This window comes from Portunus trituberculatus, chromosome 38 (assembly GCF_017591435.1).
Source record: "Portunus trituberculatus isolate SZX2019 chromosome 38, ASM1759143v1, whole genome shotgun sequence".
Classification (NCBI taxonomy): Eukaryota; Metazoa; Arthropoda; class Malacostraca; order Decapoda; family Portunidae; genus Portunus; species Portunus trituberculatus.
The window spans coordinates 6793482-6810458 of NC_059292.1; the positions used below are offsets into that span (position 1 = coordinate 6793482).

The 16977-nt window shown below is 43.5% G+C and overlaps 2 protein-coding genes across 7 annotated transcripts in view; one reads left to right on the top strand and one right to left on the bottom strand.

Moving 5' to 3' along the window:
- The window catches only part of LOC123515015, a 151195-nt gene that overhangs the window by 96376 nt on the left and 37842 nt on the right, over positions 1 to 16977 (bottom strand). The window contains exons 3-4 of one of the 5 annotated variants that reach the window (XM_045273365.1): positions 11892 to 12016; positions 9234 to 11361 (exon numbers count right to left, since the gene is read on the bottom strand). The exons of 3 other annotated variants lie outside the window; for them this stretch is intronic. In XM_045273365.1, coding sequence (XP_045129300.1) covers positions 11302 to 11361; positions 11892 to 12016 — 185 coding nt within the window. In that variant the 3' untranslated portion in view covers positions 9234 to 11301. Of the gene's footprint in view, positions 1 to 9233; positions 11362 to 11891; positions 12017 to 16977 lie in introns of those variants that run through there. One more of the 5 variants, XR_006677736.1, reaches the window with a different exon arrangement.
- LOC123515013 (zwei Ig domain protein zig-8-like) overlaps positions 1 to 16977 on the top strand; it is a 73257-nt gene that overhangs the window by 49149 nt on the left and 7131 nt on the right. The window contains exons 2-7 of one of the 2 annotated variants that reach the window (XM_045273364.1): positions 3243 to 3656; positions 4492 to 4627; positions 5547 to 5683; positions 7054 to 7175; positions 13086 to 13174; positions 13868 to 13966. In XM_045273364.1, coding sequence (XP_045129299.1) covers positions 4543 to 4627; positions 5547 to 5683; positions 7054 to 7175; positions 13086 to 13174; positions 13868 to 13966 — 532 coding nt within the window. In that variant the 5' untranslated portion in view covers positions 3243 to 3656; positions 4492 to 4542. Of the gene's footprint in view, positions 1 to 3242; positions 4628 to 5546; positions 5684 to 7053; positions 7176 to 13085; positions 13175 to 13867; positions 13967 to 16977 lie in introns of both variants that reach the window. The other variant, XM_045273363.1, reaches the window with a different exon arrangement.

Consider the following 16977-nt stretch of genomic DNA (forward strand, 5'->3'; position numbering starts at 1 on the left):
CCCATCAAGACACACACTTATTTGCCCCTTGGAAGCAAAATGTGCACTAAAAACATGCCAGAAAAATACTCTGAAATAGGAATTATAGTTTTATCTTTTTCTCCCTCCTGTCTTCATTCTCTCCTCATCTCCACTGCATCACTTCCTTATGAGTACAGGGAAGTATTAAGGCTAAGGAAAAGTAAAGAGAAGTTCCCGTGGAAATGTCGTTTTCTTCATGTCAGGTTCACTAAGCCAGATAAGAAAGATTACGGCAACCGGGAGGGAGAAAATACACGTATACGCAGGAAGGCACGTGGTTCATTATCAGGATAGAGCGACGTGGCATGAAAAGAAATTATATACGAGTAAGGAGGCCGAGGAATCAAAAGTATTTTCTCTTTCCCTTCCTCCTTCCACCTAGTCCTGCTGATAAGCACTCAACACACACACACACACACACACACACACACACACACACACACACACACACACACACACACACACACACACACACACACACACACACACACACACACACACACACACACACACACACACACACACACACACACACACACACACACACACACACACACACACACACACACACACACACACACACACACACACACACACACACACACACACACACACACACACACACACACACACACACACACACACACACACACACACACACACACACACACACACACACACACACACACACACACACACACACACACACACACACACACACACACACACACACACACACACACACACACACACACACACACACACACACACACACACACACACACACACACACACACACACACACACACACACACACACACACACACACACACACACACACACACACACACACACACACACACACACACACACACACACACACACAGATATATATATATATATATATATATATATATATATATATATATATATATATATATATATATATATATATATTATAGACCACTGTTGTGGTATAAGGGTGGAAAACTGAAACGCTGGAAGGTTGGAAGAGCCGCCGCCAAATCCAATGGGCAGCGCCTCAACTCACACAACACCGTAACACCCACGACTCACAACCACGAGCCTTGAATACAATTTCCACAAATGTCAGACTCGCCGATCAGCTCTCACAGCAGCCTGGCTACGCTGTGTGCTCACCCTTCATCTACCATATAGTTCTCTTTTATTTTTTTGGTATACCATAACTCGCAATGTTTAAGGCCATGACACCCTCAATCCCCTCATCCGCAGCCAACTTCCTCCTGTCACTCAGACCACTCCCGTGGCTCTTGCCTTCGTCGCCGCCACACCATTGTGACATTTTCGGTAACAGTTTTATAAGTTTCCCTCTCCTACCTTTCCAAATATCCAGAAACTCTAGCACTGAACATTTCCGATGTGCTATAATAATAAATACTAGTGTGGCAGCGCAGTAGTCTAGCAACATCTGAATTGGAAGCTTGGCCAAGAGGATGTCATTCAGCCGAGCGTTGCAGTAAATGCTGGCAATTTAACTTCATAGGCAAAATTCACTGAAATAACGCAAGAGGATTGGTAGTGTCGCGGCCGTTGCCCTGTCGGTGAACGCTGCTCAATGCCTTCCCGGTGGGTGAAGTTTACCCCATCCACTTTACTGCCTATGTGTGATTGGCGGTCATCTTTATCACACATTTTCTTGGAGAGGACGAGTCTTTTTTGCAATTGAATCTGCCACAATATCAAAATAGACGAGTATAAAGAATTTTACTGCAACATTCTTACCAAACCAGCAGCTGCCTTGTTGTTGCCGTGACGTGCTGTACTTACTTCACTGAACATCAAGTCCGTGGCGGTCCCCTCCACCGCCATAACTTTAGTGTCAGAGCAACTCTGTTCATAAAATTTACAAGGCTATTAGCAAGTCACAAAGTCTCTGAAGTAATTAACTTGGTGCTTATCAAGTTAAATGGATCAGACAACATTTTTATTGCTATTATTGTAAAAAACAATACTCCCTTGTAAAAGGAAGGGTAAAAAAAGAACATGAAAAAAACAAGATTTTCATTTCAAAACTATTTAACAGTTAAATACTTCAACTTCCCTTAGACGCATTAATTGGAGTACACAAGACTTAGTGACCTTAACACAACAACAAAAAAAAGTTTACTATTTTGTCCTCACAGTTCGTTAGCACAAGTGAATTAAGTTGAAAAGTTTCGTATTCACTAATTCTCACACCTTCGTTAAAACAAATGCAACAAACGACATCAGACCGCCCGCTGCTACACCGTCGCTTTAAAACACTGCACATGCCACATAAACAACCCGTTCCGTACGCATAACACATGGTCCACGCGCCATTGCCCTCACTAGCCACAACATGCATCCACACAAAATCATAACAATGGATAAGCAAAACAACACAGTCACATTTCACGCGTCACATCCACACTCCACTATACCACCACACCTTAATAATCACAATACCACAATACAGCATAACCAGCTTCATTGAACAGTTCATTGAGACATCGTGTTACTTGTCAGCTTAAAGGATTACACAGAGAGACCTTCTTCAGATATCTCTCCAAACCCACACACTTTCCTCCTTCACTCCTATATTTTTTCTCGTCATATTCCTTCATCTCTAGCCACATAATTGCCTCTGCTTTTCTTTATTATACGTACCGTCGAAACAAGTACACTGGTTTCCTCCTGTTAAACACCCGTAAGAATTGGTAGTTCAGATTAGTGCCTTTTACCTATGCCAATAACTCCTGTGTGTGTGTGTGTGTGTGTGTGTGTGTGTGTGTGTGTGTGTGTGTGTGTGTGTGTGTGTGTGTAATTCACTGTTTGATCTGCTGCAGTCTCTGACGAGACAGCCAGACGTTATCCTACGGAACGAGCTCAGAGCTCATTATTTCCGATCTTGGGATAGGTCTGAGACCAGTCACACACCACACACCGGGACAACAAGGTCACAACTCCTCGATTTACATCTCGTACCTACTCACTGCTAGGTGAACAGGGGCTACACGTGAAAGGAGACACACCCAAATATCTCCACCCGGCCGGGGAATCGAACCCCGATCATCTGGCTTGTGAAGCCAGCGCTCTAACCACTGAGCTACCGGGCCGTGTGTGTGTGTGTGTGTGTGTGTGTGTGTGTGTGTGTGTGTGTGTGTGATTAGATAATTATTTCCACCTTACTTATCATCTTTTTCTCTTAACCTTCACAGAAATGGTCGGCGGCATCCCGTGGCACCTTAGCCTCTGCGATGAGTGGTGGTGAACAGGACACTGCCCGACCACGAGGCACCTAACCAACATAGAGAAAAACCCTTTGGCGCAGCGCGGAGAGTTGACAGTAAGGCAACCCATGAACCAAATACATTACCAGAACAAGTAGTATAGCGTTATTACGTCTGTCGGTAACCAGTGACATAAAGTGAAAAAGTGACATTACCAACTAGAGTAAAGCCGTGATATTACTAGGACTACAAGAATATCCAAGTAACAGACACCAGCGACAGAAGAACAGTGGTATTATGAACGCAAGAAAAGACTCAAAAAGCGCTCAACGTTAGGGAGAATTTCCAGACAGTCAATATCTCAAGGATCTCGACCGACGTCAAGAAACTCATAGCATCCAAGTAAGCGGCTCCAGCACCTGAACACCAACCAACCAGTTTTCTTCCCTCGTTAGTCCCGCTGTTGAGTCCCTTCGTCCCTTTCTTGCCGCCTACGTCAATTACCACGACAAGCTCCTAATAAGCCTCGGAGAATTTTTTACCTTTTCCCTCTCAAGTTTTCTTCCACTACCGTAATCCTTCCCTCTTCTTCACTCCTCTATCTTCACCCGTTTTTCTCCCCACCTTCCTCTTCCTCTTCCTCCTCCTCCTTTTCCTCCTCCTCCTCCTCCTCCTCCTCGTTTTCAGTGCCCGTGTCCTCTATCTTATTCTTTTATTTTACATTCTTTTGAAGCAGTTGTCTTTTATCTCTCTCTTTCTCTCTTTTCCTTTTCTTTCTTTCTTTCTTTCTTTCGAACGTTTCGTGTGCAGTGTTTCGTTTCAGACTATTTTGTTTTCCATTTCATATGTTTCGTTTTTTCAAAGTATTTTCTTGTACCTGTTTTCTTTAAAATCCTACCCCTCTTTATCCCCATTCTCTCTCTCTCTCTCTCTCTCTCTCTCTCTCTCTCTCTCTCTCTCTCTCTCTAATACCTTTTCTATTTCGTCTTACTTTCTTTTCCTGACCACCAAGACATCCTTTCATCATTTTCTTTCGTAAGCTCAATCCGTAGCTTCCCAACACACCGCACTCGCTCCGCTCTTACTTCCTTTCTTTTCCTTCTTTATTTTATTTCTTCTGCTATTCTTCTGCTGCTAACAAATTGCTTCCCTCCACCCACCTCCTCCCTCAGTAGTGTTTTCTTCTCTCTGTTTTGCCTCTCCCACACACCTACGTTCCTTTCTCCTCTTTACAAAGGTCTTTTCTCCACTCCATCCCGTCCTCCTCCACCGAGCCCCGCCCTCCGCTATGCTCCGAGGCACACCCTGGATACCGGCGCTCCTTCTGGACACCCTGCTCTCCGTTTTGTCCGTCGTGGGCGAGGCCTCGGGAGGTGAGTCCAGTGTCCCTTGGGAGTTCTGTTTACTTTATCCCTACCTGTTCTATGTTACACACTACGCATGCCTTCGAGTTTAGGTTTTGTTGGGGTTGTTGGTGTAGTGTGTGTTGTAATGAATGGATCGTGATTTGTGGTTTGCAGTGACTTTTGCGTGTTTTTTTTTTTCTGAAGTTGATTTATTGCTAGTCTGATTTGTTTTATTCGTAGATGTTAAAGTTTGTCAGGATTGTGAGGTTAATAGTTGCAGTTTTGAGGGAGCTAATAGAGAGAACCTTTGTGATTATTTCTGTGCGTTTTATTTCTGAAGTTGATTTATTGGTAGTTTAATTTGTTTTATTCGTATAAGTTAAGGTGTCTGGGTTGTGAGGTTAATAGCTGCAGTTTTGAGGGAGTTATTAGAGTGTACCTATGTGATTGTAAATGCTTCGTGATTTGGAGAATTATATTGAATTTAGAGTGATTTCATTGGATGTGTATAGTGATAAGTGTGTAAATATTAGAATACTCCATAAATCAGTAGTTTGAATCAATAAGTATGTCAGTTATCATGCTATTTCATATTTCACAGCTTTTATTTTTCCTTCATTCCGTGTATTGATCTGTGTGTGGAATGCTACTCCCCTGTATTTTCCACGCTATTCTTATCAATTTTTATGCATCAAAGGAATACATAATTATATCTCGGGTTTGAATTGCCCTCAAAACACTCTTGTTGACTTAAGGTTTCACTAATTAACTTTCTTTTATAAGCCTTTACTCAGCTTCCTTGTCGTGTTCTCGAGCCACTTGTTACTGAGAACCTTTTCCTTCATAAAGACCCGCGTTTTCTATACACAAAACTCTTCCCCCGTCTCCTCCACCTCCCGAGTGCTGGCGCCTCTCACTTCTCACCCTCTCCCTTTCCTCCCGCCAGGCTTCACGCTCGAGCAGGGCATCCCACACTTCAATACCAAGCCCTACTTTCTCCCTCCTCCCGCCCGCAACGTGACGGCGCTGGAAGGACAGTCCGCCTACCTGCACTGCCGCGTCGCCCAGCTCGGGGATAAGAAGGTAGGCGTCTTTGAGTGGCCACGGGAATAGCGAGGAGAATGGATGTGATCAAGAGGATGGAAGGTAAAGGTACAGGGATGGTAAAAATAGTATGTGATCAAAGAGAGAAGAGTAAAGGAATGAATGGAGGGATCGTCCATGTATGAGGAGGAAAATGATGGACAGATTGGGGAAAAGTGTGTGGTGTTAGTGAGGTAAGGAAGGATATCAGAGGTGGGAGGAAGAAGGTGGTCACCGTAACAGGAGTGAAAGGAAAGGCAAGGAAAGGAAAGGAGAGTGAGTGGTAGGGAAAATGCAGCAATGGAAGAAAAAAAATATAAATTCAGATGGAAATAGAAAAGAAAAAAATAGAGTGAGGTCTGCGAGGTGTAAAATGCCTACATGATAATAAATCTACAATATTGTCACTCGTATTACACAGCGTGGAAAATATAACACACACACACACACACACACACACACACACACACACACACACACACACACACACACACACACACACACACACACACACACACACACACACACACACACACACACACACACACACACACACACACACACACACACACACACACACACACACACACACACACACACACACACACACACACACACACACACACACACACACACACACACACACACACACACACAAATAGATAAACAGATTAATTCCTTGACTGCTAGATACATAGGAGTGGTGGTTAAGACAGCAGTCGGTGGTGGTCGCTGCTGCTGTAATGTAAAAGGAATGACGAAGTGCCTACATGTGGTGGCAAAATGGAAAAGGGTTACAAAAATGGTGAAATTGTCTTAATACTACTGATGAATATGGTGGTGGTGATGTGGATGCTAATGCAGCAATAGTAATGTGATGAGAGGTGATAACTTTGCTGCTCTTGGTGATGGCAATAACATATTGGTGGTGGTGGTGGTGGTGGTTGTGGTGGTGGTGGTGGTGGTGGTGATGCAACAGTGGGATGGGGAGTCGTCTTCACGCCACGACGCCTTTGGTTCTCACTTGCGCTTTTCTTGAGCACCTACGCGGAAAATGGTACGGGGTTGTGGTGGCTAGTGTCCCCACGGGTGTCGCGTGTGGTGGTGATGATGGCGGGCGGGAGTGGAATGGCCTGGTGTTCAAGCAGAGAATGGGACGAAGATGGGAGGGGATCTCATTGTGCGCCCAGGAAACAAGTCAGGCTGCGGGGGTCATGGTCCCTCGGTGTGGATAGAGTCGCTGGAAAGTTCCCGCAGGAGTCAGTCACTCTTTTTAACAGGAGCGCTCTCTCGCTTACTTTCGCTCTTCTCCATTCATCTCGCCTTCTGCGGAACATCCCATTTAACTTTTACTCTTTTCTCCCGTGCAGGTGTCGTGGATAAGGCGGCGAGACCTTCACGTGCTGACGTCCGGAGTGCACACCTTCGCCTCTGACCAGCGATTCCTTGCTCTGCACGCCGACCGTTCCGAAAACTGGACTCTGCAGATCCGGTAAGGCAGGGAGAGGGAAGGACGTAGATTGGCTTGGCCCAGACAGGAATAGAAACGGAGAGAGAGAGAGAGAGAGAGAGAGAGAGAGAGAGAGAGAGAGAGAGAGAGAGAGAGAGAGAGAGAGAGAGAGAGAGAGAGAGAGAGAGAGAGAGAGAGAGAGAGAGAGAGAGAGAGAGAGAGAGAGAGAGAGACGGTGAGACTCTTCAAAGGAAACGAGGTGGGAGGGGATTTCAAAGAGAGATATAAAAGAGGATGAATACTAAATTGAACGTTGAATCCAGTGAAGCTGACGCAATTCGCACTCATACTGGTTATAGGACAGCAGCGGTCAGTCTGTGCACCACCCCCAGGGCCGCCATCAGGAGCTGCAGACACCATTATCTCCCTAAAGCCACGGGGGAAAAGTTGGGAACGGCGGGGAGGGCAATTTTCGGCGGCTTTTCGGTTTTTATTATAGCCACCGTAATAACAAATTCACGGACACACACAAAAAAAAAGAGGGAGGAAATATGTGGAATCGTAGCCAGGTTGCAATAAAGAAATTCTCACTCTAGGGAGGATATGCATTGTGTGTGTCGGTGGGTGAGTGGGTGAATGTTCGACTAGAGAGAAAAAAGGTGAATAAAGGTGGCTGTCAACTGAGTGGGCTTTTTTTCTTTATATTTTTGTTGCCCTTGGCCAGTCCTCTTCTCTTACATAAAAAAAAGACTAGCAAAGGCAAACTGACAGTCACACAAAAACTAATACATATTAACAGAGAAACAGACTGGCAAAGGCAAATTGGCAGACACACACAAACTGACATATACGAACTAGCAGTGACATAGACTGACTGACAAACAAATTAATACATACTAACACAGAAACAGACTGGCAAAGGCAAACTTACTGAGACACACATACTGATGCATACCAACAGACACATACTAGCAGAGACATAGACTGAATGAGAGACGTACAGGCACAGTGAAAAATAAGAGACGTACAAACATTCATACTTACAAATGGACAGAAAAAAAAATAAAAACGAAAAATAGACGATCAAAAGTCAAACATGATCAAATAAACAAGGTCAGAGGCAGAAAAATGGTTGAATGGATTTCAAAGAGAGATATAAAAGAGGATGAATACTAAATTGAACGTTGAATCCAGTGAAGCTGACGCAATTCGCACTCATACTGGTTATAGGACAGCAGCGGTCAGTCTGTGCACCACCCCCAGGGCCGCCATCAGGAGCTGCAGACACCATTATCTCCCTAAAGCCACGGGGGGAAAGTTGGGAACGGCGGGGAGGGCAATTTTCGGCGGCTTTTCGGTTTTTATTATAGCCACCGTAATAACAAATTCACGGACACACACACAAAAAAAGAGGGAGGAAATATGTGGAATCGTAGCCAGGTTGCAATAAAGAAATTCTCACTCTAGGGAGGATATGCATTGTGTGTGTCGGTGGGTGAGTGGGTGAATGTTCGACTAGAGAGAAAAAAGGTAAATAAAGGTGGCTGTCAACTGAGTGGGATTTTTTTCTTTATATTTTTGTTGCCCTTGGCCAGTCCTCTTCTCTTACATAAAAAAAAGACTGGCAAAAGCAAACTGACAGTCACACAAAAACTAATACATATTAACAGAGAAACAGACTGGCAAAGGCAAATTGGCAGACACACACAAACTGACATATACGAACTAGCAGTGACATAGACTGACTGACAAACAAATTAATACATTCTAACATAGAAACAGACTGGCAAAGGCAAACTTACTGAGACACACATACTGATGCATACCAACAGACACATACTAGCAGAGACATAGACTGAATGAGAGACGTACAGGCACAGTGAAAAATAAGAGACGTACAAACATTCATACTTACAAATGGACAGAAAAAAAATAAAAACGAAAAATAGACGATCAAAAGTCAAACATGATCAAATAAACAAGGTCAGAGGCAGAAAATATTCGTTGAAATATGTAACAAGAGAAAAAAAATATAAAAAAAATGTAGAAAGAGAACTCGTGCCATGGAGATGAACCGGAAAATTGAAAAAAAAAGTGAAATCTAAGGAAAGACATCAGGTTTTATTTTTCAGAGAATCCAATGCAATGCAGTATATATAGATGGACGAACTCTACAAACAAAGACGAACTAAAAAATGAAACTAAATATAGCGATGTATGAAAGAAAAATACCTGACACACACACATTTTTTTTAACTGAATAACAGAAAGCCAGCCGTACAAGACAGGCAGACAGACGAACACGCAGATGGAGACAAATAAAACAGAATAAAGATAAAAGATGATACGAAAAAAGGCAATCCCGCAACACAGTGAGTAAGCTGTGAAATAGTATTGGACACATGAACTCGTATTAACAAATCAGGAACAAAGAGAAAGAAAAAAAAGTATAAAAATAACGAAGATAGAATAAAAAATACAAAACCCCACCTTTTACTACACCATCAATACAACACGATCAAAGAGAAATTCAATGTATCACTTCTTTCACATATCTTTTTTTTCCATTTCTACCATTTTTTCCTCGTCATGGAATTGTATTAACTGCTTCTCTTTTTATATTTTTCTAACAAAGACCTGTTTCGTTTCACCTCATCTTAACCCTCGTTCATAAAACAACACACACTTCCTTACCGCAGCAGAGAAACATGTCCCCAACACGCCAAACACTTCGCCGCCTCCATGAACACACTCTCCGCGGCGCCATCACCCATGCAGACAGACACAACTAAAGAGGACGGAGGGAGGAGTGAACAGAGACAGGAGGGAAGGATGAGGAGCACTGTGACGCTACAAAATTGAAAGAGGAAAGGAGGAGGAAGGAAGAGAGAGAGAAAAAGTTAAGTAATTAGGAAAAAAAAAGAAAAAAAAATGGTAAAAGGATGGAAGATGTAGAGCGTGGGCGTTGGTCTGGGAGAGGTAGAGTTAGGAGGGGTTGGAGTTAGAGAGGATGGACTGGGAGAGGTGGGCTGGGAGAGGCTGGGTGGGAGAGCATGGGAGAGGCCTGTGGTGGAAGAGGAAGGCTAGGAGAGGCGGGGTGGGAGAGGCAGGCTGGGAGAGGCCTGGGCTAGAAGAGAATGGGCTGGGAGAGGCGGGATGGTAGAGGCCTGGGCTGGTAGAGGCCTGGGCTGGAAGAGGCGAAATGGGAGAGGCAGGGTGAGAGACGTCTGGGTTGGGAGAGGGAGGGTGGAAGATGATGGGTTGGGAGAGGCGTGGTGGGAGAGCATAGGTGGGACAGGAGTGGTGTATTTCCAGGGTCCCGGAAATACACCACTCCTGTGTTCTGCGGCAGATTGAACTCTCACCGTGGAGAATTTGACATTAATTCGATTTGAATGCCGCCTCGAAAATCTATTACGTGGAAGTGGGAGGCGCGAGGCAAAAATTCAAATGAACAGGTCTGGTCTGTCCAGGTTTCCATACTAAGTTATAGAGGAAATATCTAGTCCTAGAAAACATTTTTTTTTATAAAGTGAACAACATATTGCATTTTTGTTATATGAGAGGACAGAATATTAGTGATATAATTGAAAGACTAAATATCATTAAATAATTCAGAGAAAACGCTGCACGAAAGATGAATTTGTGTAAAAATAAATATGCATTTCATGTCCAAAGAGGCTAAATACAAATCAATACAAAGAAACATGAGTGAATTCTAAACAAAACGGCATCCAGGAAGGATCTCCATCTCACACACAGCATGAAAACATATGACCGGGGGACATGACGGCGCGGAACAAAATAAGGAGATTCCAAAAGGCATTTCTTTTTTCCTTTCTTTCTATTTTGCTTTTTGTAAGTAAGAGTCACAATCATCACATCATTCTTTCCCGTGATTTCCATTCATGTTTTAATCATCACATCGGGAAAAAAAACGCCTCTCTTGGGTTTCAATGTTATTTTCCGCTCGTTACTCAGATAGGAAAAAACCCTTTAAATCGAATAAAATACTTGTGTGGCTTTGAATTCTGAACGTAGTGGGAAGCGGCCCCTCAAGACGCCAGCCACCCCACGCCCCCACCACCCTCCTGCTCCGTGCGCAACGCAGGAAAACAACAGCTTCCCTGTGTGTCGCAGCCGACTCCCCTAAGATCGAGTCTTCCCGTCAGCCTCCAGCTGGCCCTTGGTTATGTATGAACCCCACGGACACCCACACCCCGTCCAGCTGAAACAAAAGAAAATAAATAAAAAATTCCCTCACAAACTGAAGCTGCTCCTATTCGTGTCGCTTCTCTTGTATCCGCTGCTTCAGGGGTGGCACCACGAAATGCGGTCTGCTCAAATCAGCTTATAATACTGAATTCTATTTGGTTAAGTCTGTAAAATGGAAAGGCGTCACTTGAATTACTACTATTCGTGGGCATGATGGTGGGCTGGCGAATAAATTCTAAAAAGATATTTCATAGAAAAGATCTAAAAAAGAAATCTGTCGAGGGTAAAAGAAATAAAGTATAAGAAAAATATCAGACTAGACTAAGAGGAAAAGAATATGGTGAATCTAGCAAGGCACGTAATACATAGCCGAGCAGTGACCTCTGCCCCCTGGGAAGGCTCCGCACCCTCATTGTTTTCATTTATTTATTTATTTTCCTTTTTTTTTGGGGGGGAACGGGAATAAAATAACCAGAGGCCACGAAGGCATTCTTGATCTCCCACGCCACAACATCCAAGCGAGAGAATCCCACCGCCCCTCACCTGCACTTGGGAAGCAGGCAAGTGTTCCACAGAGGCACTATCATGTGCTCTACTGTCCCCGGAGTCTCCAGTGCCCATTCTTGAGACAATTTGCAAGTGAAGGGATAGGGTGAGGTCGAGCATTTCTGGGAGCGAGGTCGAGGGGAACGGAGAGAGTGGGAAAAGAGGCAAGCGTTCAATTAGGGAAAGAAACACCAGAGTGCACAAGTATACCACAAAAAAATAAATAAATATTAATGATAAGAATAATAGTAAAAATAATTACATGTATAAATAAATAATAATTACATGTATAAACAAAAGTAGAAGTTACTCAAGAAGATATTTCCAAGTAGCAAAATCTCGTATGGAAAACATTAAACCATAGATGAAAACAATCTTTAGATCTTATAAAAGAAAATCTAATAAAAACAATAAAAAAGAGACAATAAACCTAACAATGGCGAGGACAACGACAGAGAGAGAGAGAGAGAGAGAGAGAGAGAGAGAGAGAGAGAGAGAGAGAGAGAGAGAGAGAGAGAGAGAGAGAGAGAGAGAGAGAGAGAGAGAGAGAGAGAGAGAGAGAGAAACAACTTTTCACACCTTATCAAGTTTATATAAATATGTACTGTATATGAATGATTAAACTTATCGCAATAATCAAACTCTACAACTACAGATAAACCGAAGATAAGAAGTGATGATATAATGTTTTATGGAGGAGTTGCCATTAAAACTGAAAGAATGAGATATAAAGACGACAATGGATCCTATTTCTAAAAACTTTTCTTCCACCAAGGCTATTTTCAAGAGACACGAAGATTATTACTCCTATTCTCATGTCTTTGTCTTATTGGGGAAGAGAGAGAGAGAGAGAGAGAGAGAGAGAGAGAGAGAGAGAGAGAGAGAGAGAGAGAGAGAGAGAGAGAGAGAGAGAGAGAGAGAGAGAGAGAGAGAGAGAGAGAGAGAGAGAGAGAGAGAGAGAGAGAGAGAGAGAGAGAGAGAGAGAGAGAGAGAGAGAGAGAGAGAGAGAGAGAGAGATATTGGTGCTACTTTGACATTTGTTCCTACCTTAACAAAAACATCTATACAGCTCCCAATACATACTAACCTCTCTCTCTCTCTTCTTCTTCTCTCTCTCTCTCTCGAAGCCTCACCCAAAGACGTCCCTGCAACCTTTCCCCGTATCTCATTGTCATCACCTTCCCGTTGCAGGTTCAGCCAGGTGAGGGACTCCGGCGAATACCAGTGCCAGGTGAACACAGACCCGCGAATATCCATGCTCTTCACGCTCACTGTCCTGGGTAAGAGAGAGAGAGAGAGAGAGAGAGAGAGAGAGAGAGAGAGAGAGAGAGAGAGAGAGAGAGAGAGAGAGAGAGAGAGAGAGAGAGAGAGAGAGAGAGAGAGAGAGAGAGAGAGAGAGAGAGAGAGAGAGAGAGAGAGAGAGAGAGAGAGAGAGAGAGAGAGAGAGAGAGAGAGAGAGAGAGAGAGAGAGAGAGAGAGAGAGAGAGAGAGAGAGAGAGAGAGAGAGAGAGAGAGAGAGAGAGAGAGAGAGAGAGAGAGAGAGAGAGAGAGAGAGAGAGAGAGAGAGAGAGAGAGAGAGAGAGAGAGAGAGAGAGAGAGAGAGAGAGAGAGAGAGAGAGAGAGAGAGAGAGAGAGAGAGAGAGAGAGAGAGAGAGAGAGAGAGAGAGAGAGAGAGAGAGAGAGAGAGAGAGAGAGAGAGAGAGAGAGAGAGAGAGAGAGAGAGAGAGAGAGAGAGAGAGAGAGAGAGAGAGAGAGAGAGAGAGAGAGAGAGAGAGAGAGAGAGAGTGTGTGTGTGTGTGTGTGTGTGTGTGTGTGTGTGTGTGTGTGTGTGTGTGTGTGTGTGTGTGTGTGTGTGTGTGTGTGTGTGTGTGTGTGTGTGTGTGTGTGTGTGTGTGTGTGTGTGTGTGTGTGTGTGTGGTTCCTCCTTCACTCTTAGTCTCTTACCACCCTCCCCTCCATTCTTCCCCCTACAGAGGCCGCCACACTGATGGATGGCTCTGACCAGCGCTACGTGAGGGCAGGAAGCAACATCAAACTCACCTGCAGCACCTCCATCGCCTCCCAGCCGCCAGGTGAGTGCTGAGTGCTGAGTGCGTGATGTTAATGGCTACACCTCGTCACCACCATCATCATCACCACCACCACTATCACCACCCGCACTACCGCCGCTACCACCGCTAACGCAACCTACTTTAATAGCGCTCTCTCTCTCTCTCTCTCTCTCTCTCTCTCTCTCTCTCTCTCTCTCTCTCTCTCTCTCTCTCTCTCGTGTGTGTGTGTGTGTGTGTTTCATCCTGTACTTTATTCAATTATGTATTTTCTTGCCTATGATTTCTTTTTTTTTTCCTTCCTTCCTTTACTCATTAATTCTCTGATTTATTTTGTAGTTGCATTTCCTCTTTATTTACATTTCACACTTCTTCATCTCGATCTTTATTTTATCTCTTATTTACATAGTTTTTTATTTCATTATTTTTTTTACTTCATCATTAATTTGATTTAATGTTGTATTGTCTCCTTCTCTTCCGTGTGTATTGTTGTGACGGCACGTATTTCTGTCACATAATAGTGCCACTAAAGTTATGTCGGAAGGACGTCCTATATTATATTCTGGTTTTTTTATAGCAATATTAATCTATTTCACCTAATCCATTCATCATTATCCAATTCCTCCTAATCCTTTCATTATTTCGCAAAGTATACGAGTTTATGACAAGACGTGTATTGAGGAGGAACATTCTTTGAAAATTTCTATATTAATCAAACTGCAGCGGGCCTTTATGGCATGATGGTACAAAGCAGGAAAGAATAATGAGATGCAGTTTGCGGAAAAAATTACACTTCGCGTGCCGGCACCAGGTGTTATCCTCGCGGTCAAGGAGCCGTAGCGCCACACCTTGCCTAATTACATGCATTGCAAAAGGTCAGAGCTGAATGAGGCTCAATACTTAACGCCGCAGTGCTGTATACTCCCCGCTTAAGTTAAATTACAGGGTGGAGTTATTTTAAGTGATGAAAATAAATGATTCAGCAATCTTGTAAAAATGTTGGACTTTAATAACAATGCCCAGGTTATTATTTGGGAGCTGCTCCAAAACGAGTTAAAATTAAATTTGTTGATTATAAAATAAAATACTTTTTTTTAAGGTGATGCGAAACCAGGGTTGTGCATCCAGATACCATTAAAAACTAACTCCTTTAATAATGGGTCACATTTTTACCTTGAGATTTGTGTAAGATAAAATTATTTTATTGACATTAGGAAGGGTCTATGGAGGTCAAGAGATTAATAGCCACAGTCTTCACTATTTTAATCACCCTCATAAGTTTCTGAAGCTGTATAAAATAACCAAATCGTAAGCAAAATGGAAATGGAAACGCGTCATGGTACTCAAGGAGTTAAAGGTATGACGGTACTTTGCAATACAGGACTTTAATTTTAGCAATTTTGAGTCGTTAACCCTCCCCAGCCTCGGACGGTGACCCAATATATAGAGACACAAGTAAGAAAAAAAAAAAAAAAAAAACGAAATCAATCTGACCAGAGAGAGAGAGAGAGAGAGAGAGAGAGAGAGAGAGAGAGAGAGAGAGAGAGAGAGAGAGAGAGAGAGAGAGAGAGAGAGAGAGAGAGAGAGAGAGAGAGAGAGAGAGAGAGAGACAGACAGACAGACAGACAGACAGACAGACAGACAGACAGACAGACAGACAGACAGACAGACAAGACAGACAGACAGACAGACAGAGAAAGAGACTGCACACGCCTCCAGATGAATGTAACCATACAACAAGAGCCTGCAACCTTTCCCTGCCATCACTCGGTTTTCTTCGCCCCGAGGATTTAAGGGCTACAACGCCACTCACTTGCATAATACACTCTGACAGGGCTGAAAAAATAGTGTTGCCATATCTGGGAGTGTGTGTGTATGGGGGATGGATGTTTTTTTTATGTTATGGGTATAGCGCCTGTAGGCATACGAGAAGAGTATAAAGTTAAGAGTCCGCCATTAGTGACGCAGGCAATTTTATTTATAGTGGTACTCATATTAGGGCCCCTATCACCACCCAAGGTCATCTTTGATATAACCACATAGAACCTGGATATCATGGTGACATGTAGGTAACTTTAAACCACTCGACAAATGGCAAAGTGTTTTAAGGCTGTACGTGGTGGGATTCGAACCTACGCGTGGATGTCTGCCCGATCCCACACTCACCACCTTATCCACTAAGCCTGTGTGTGTGTGTGTGTGTGTGTGTGTGTGTGTGTGTGTGTGTGTGTGTGTGTGTGTGTGTGTGTGTGTGTGTGTGTGTGTGTGTGCGTGCGTGCGTGCGTGCGTGCGTGCGTGTGTGTGTGTGTGTGTGTGTGTGTGTGTGTGTGTGTGTGTGTGTGTGTGTGTGTGTGTGTGTGTGTGTGTGTGTGTGTGTGTGTGTGTGTGTGTGTGTGTTACGAGCATCATTGATAGCATATACTACATATTCCCAGTTATTATAAATCATAAAGATGAAAAAAATGGCGAGAGATTAAAGCATCAAAACCCTAAATATGATGATGAGTGGTGTCTATGCATGACGAGAAACTGGAAATCAGGAATGAGTCGTGTTTAAAGCGCTTGATTCAATATAAAATGCAGGAAGAGAGAAAAAGGCAAAAACATCACTAAGAATAATGCGAAAAGACACCGAGAAGCGCAAGCATTAGGTTGTGGCAAGGCACAGAGAAAGAAAGTGAATCGCGAGTTCATGAAAGCACCAGCCATTCCTCGGGTGCAGGATAATTATATTATACTACGCGCCCGTATGCAGTAATACTACATTAAGTGCACTGCAGAGAAACGACCTGAGATTGCGCTGCTCAAGTAAAAGGTGTAAGAATGCACCTTAACACACACACACACACACACACACACACACACACACACACACACACACACACACACACACACACTTAACCTTTCCTGCAATCTGAAATGTAATGTGGTAGGTGGACGCTCTCTCCGGTGCACAAGCCACTCATCACGCCGTGGGCACCAAGTGTGTCCTATTGTTGTGCTTTGTGATTATACATATTCTCGTGCAATTTATT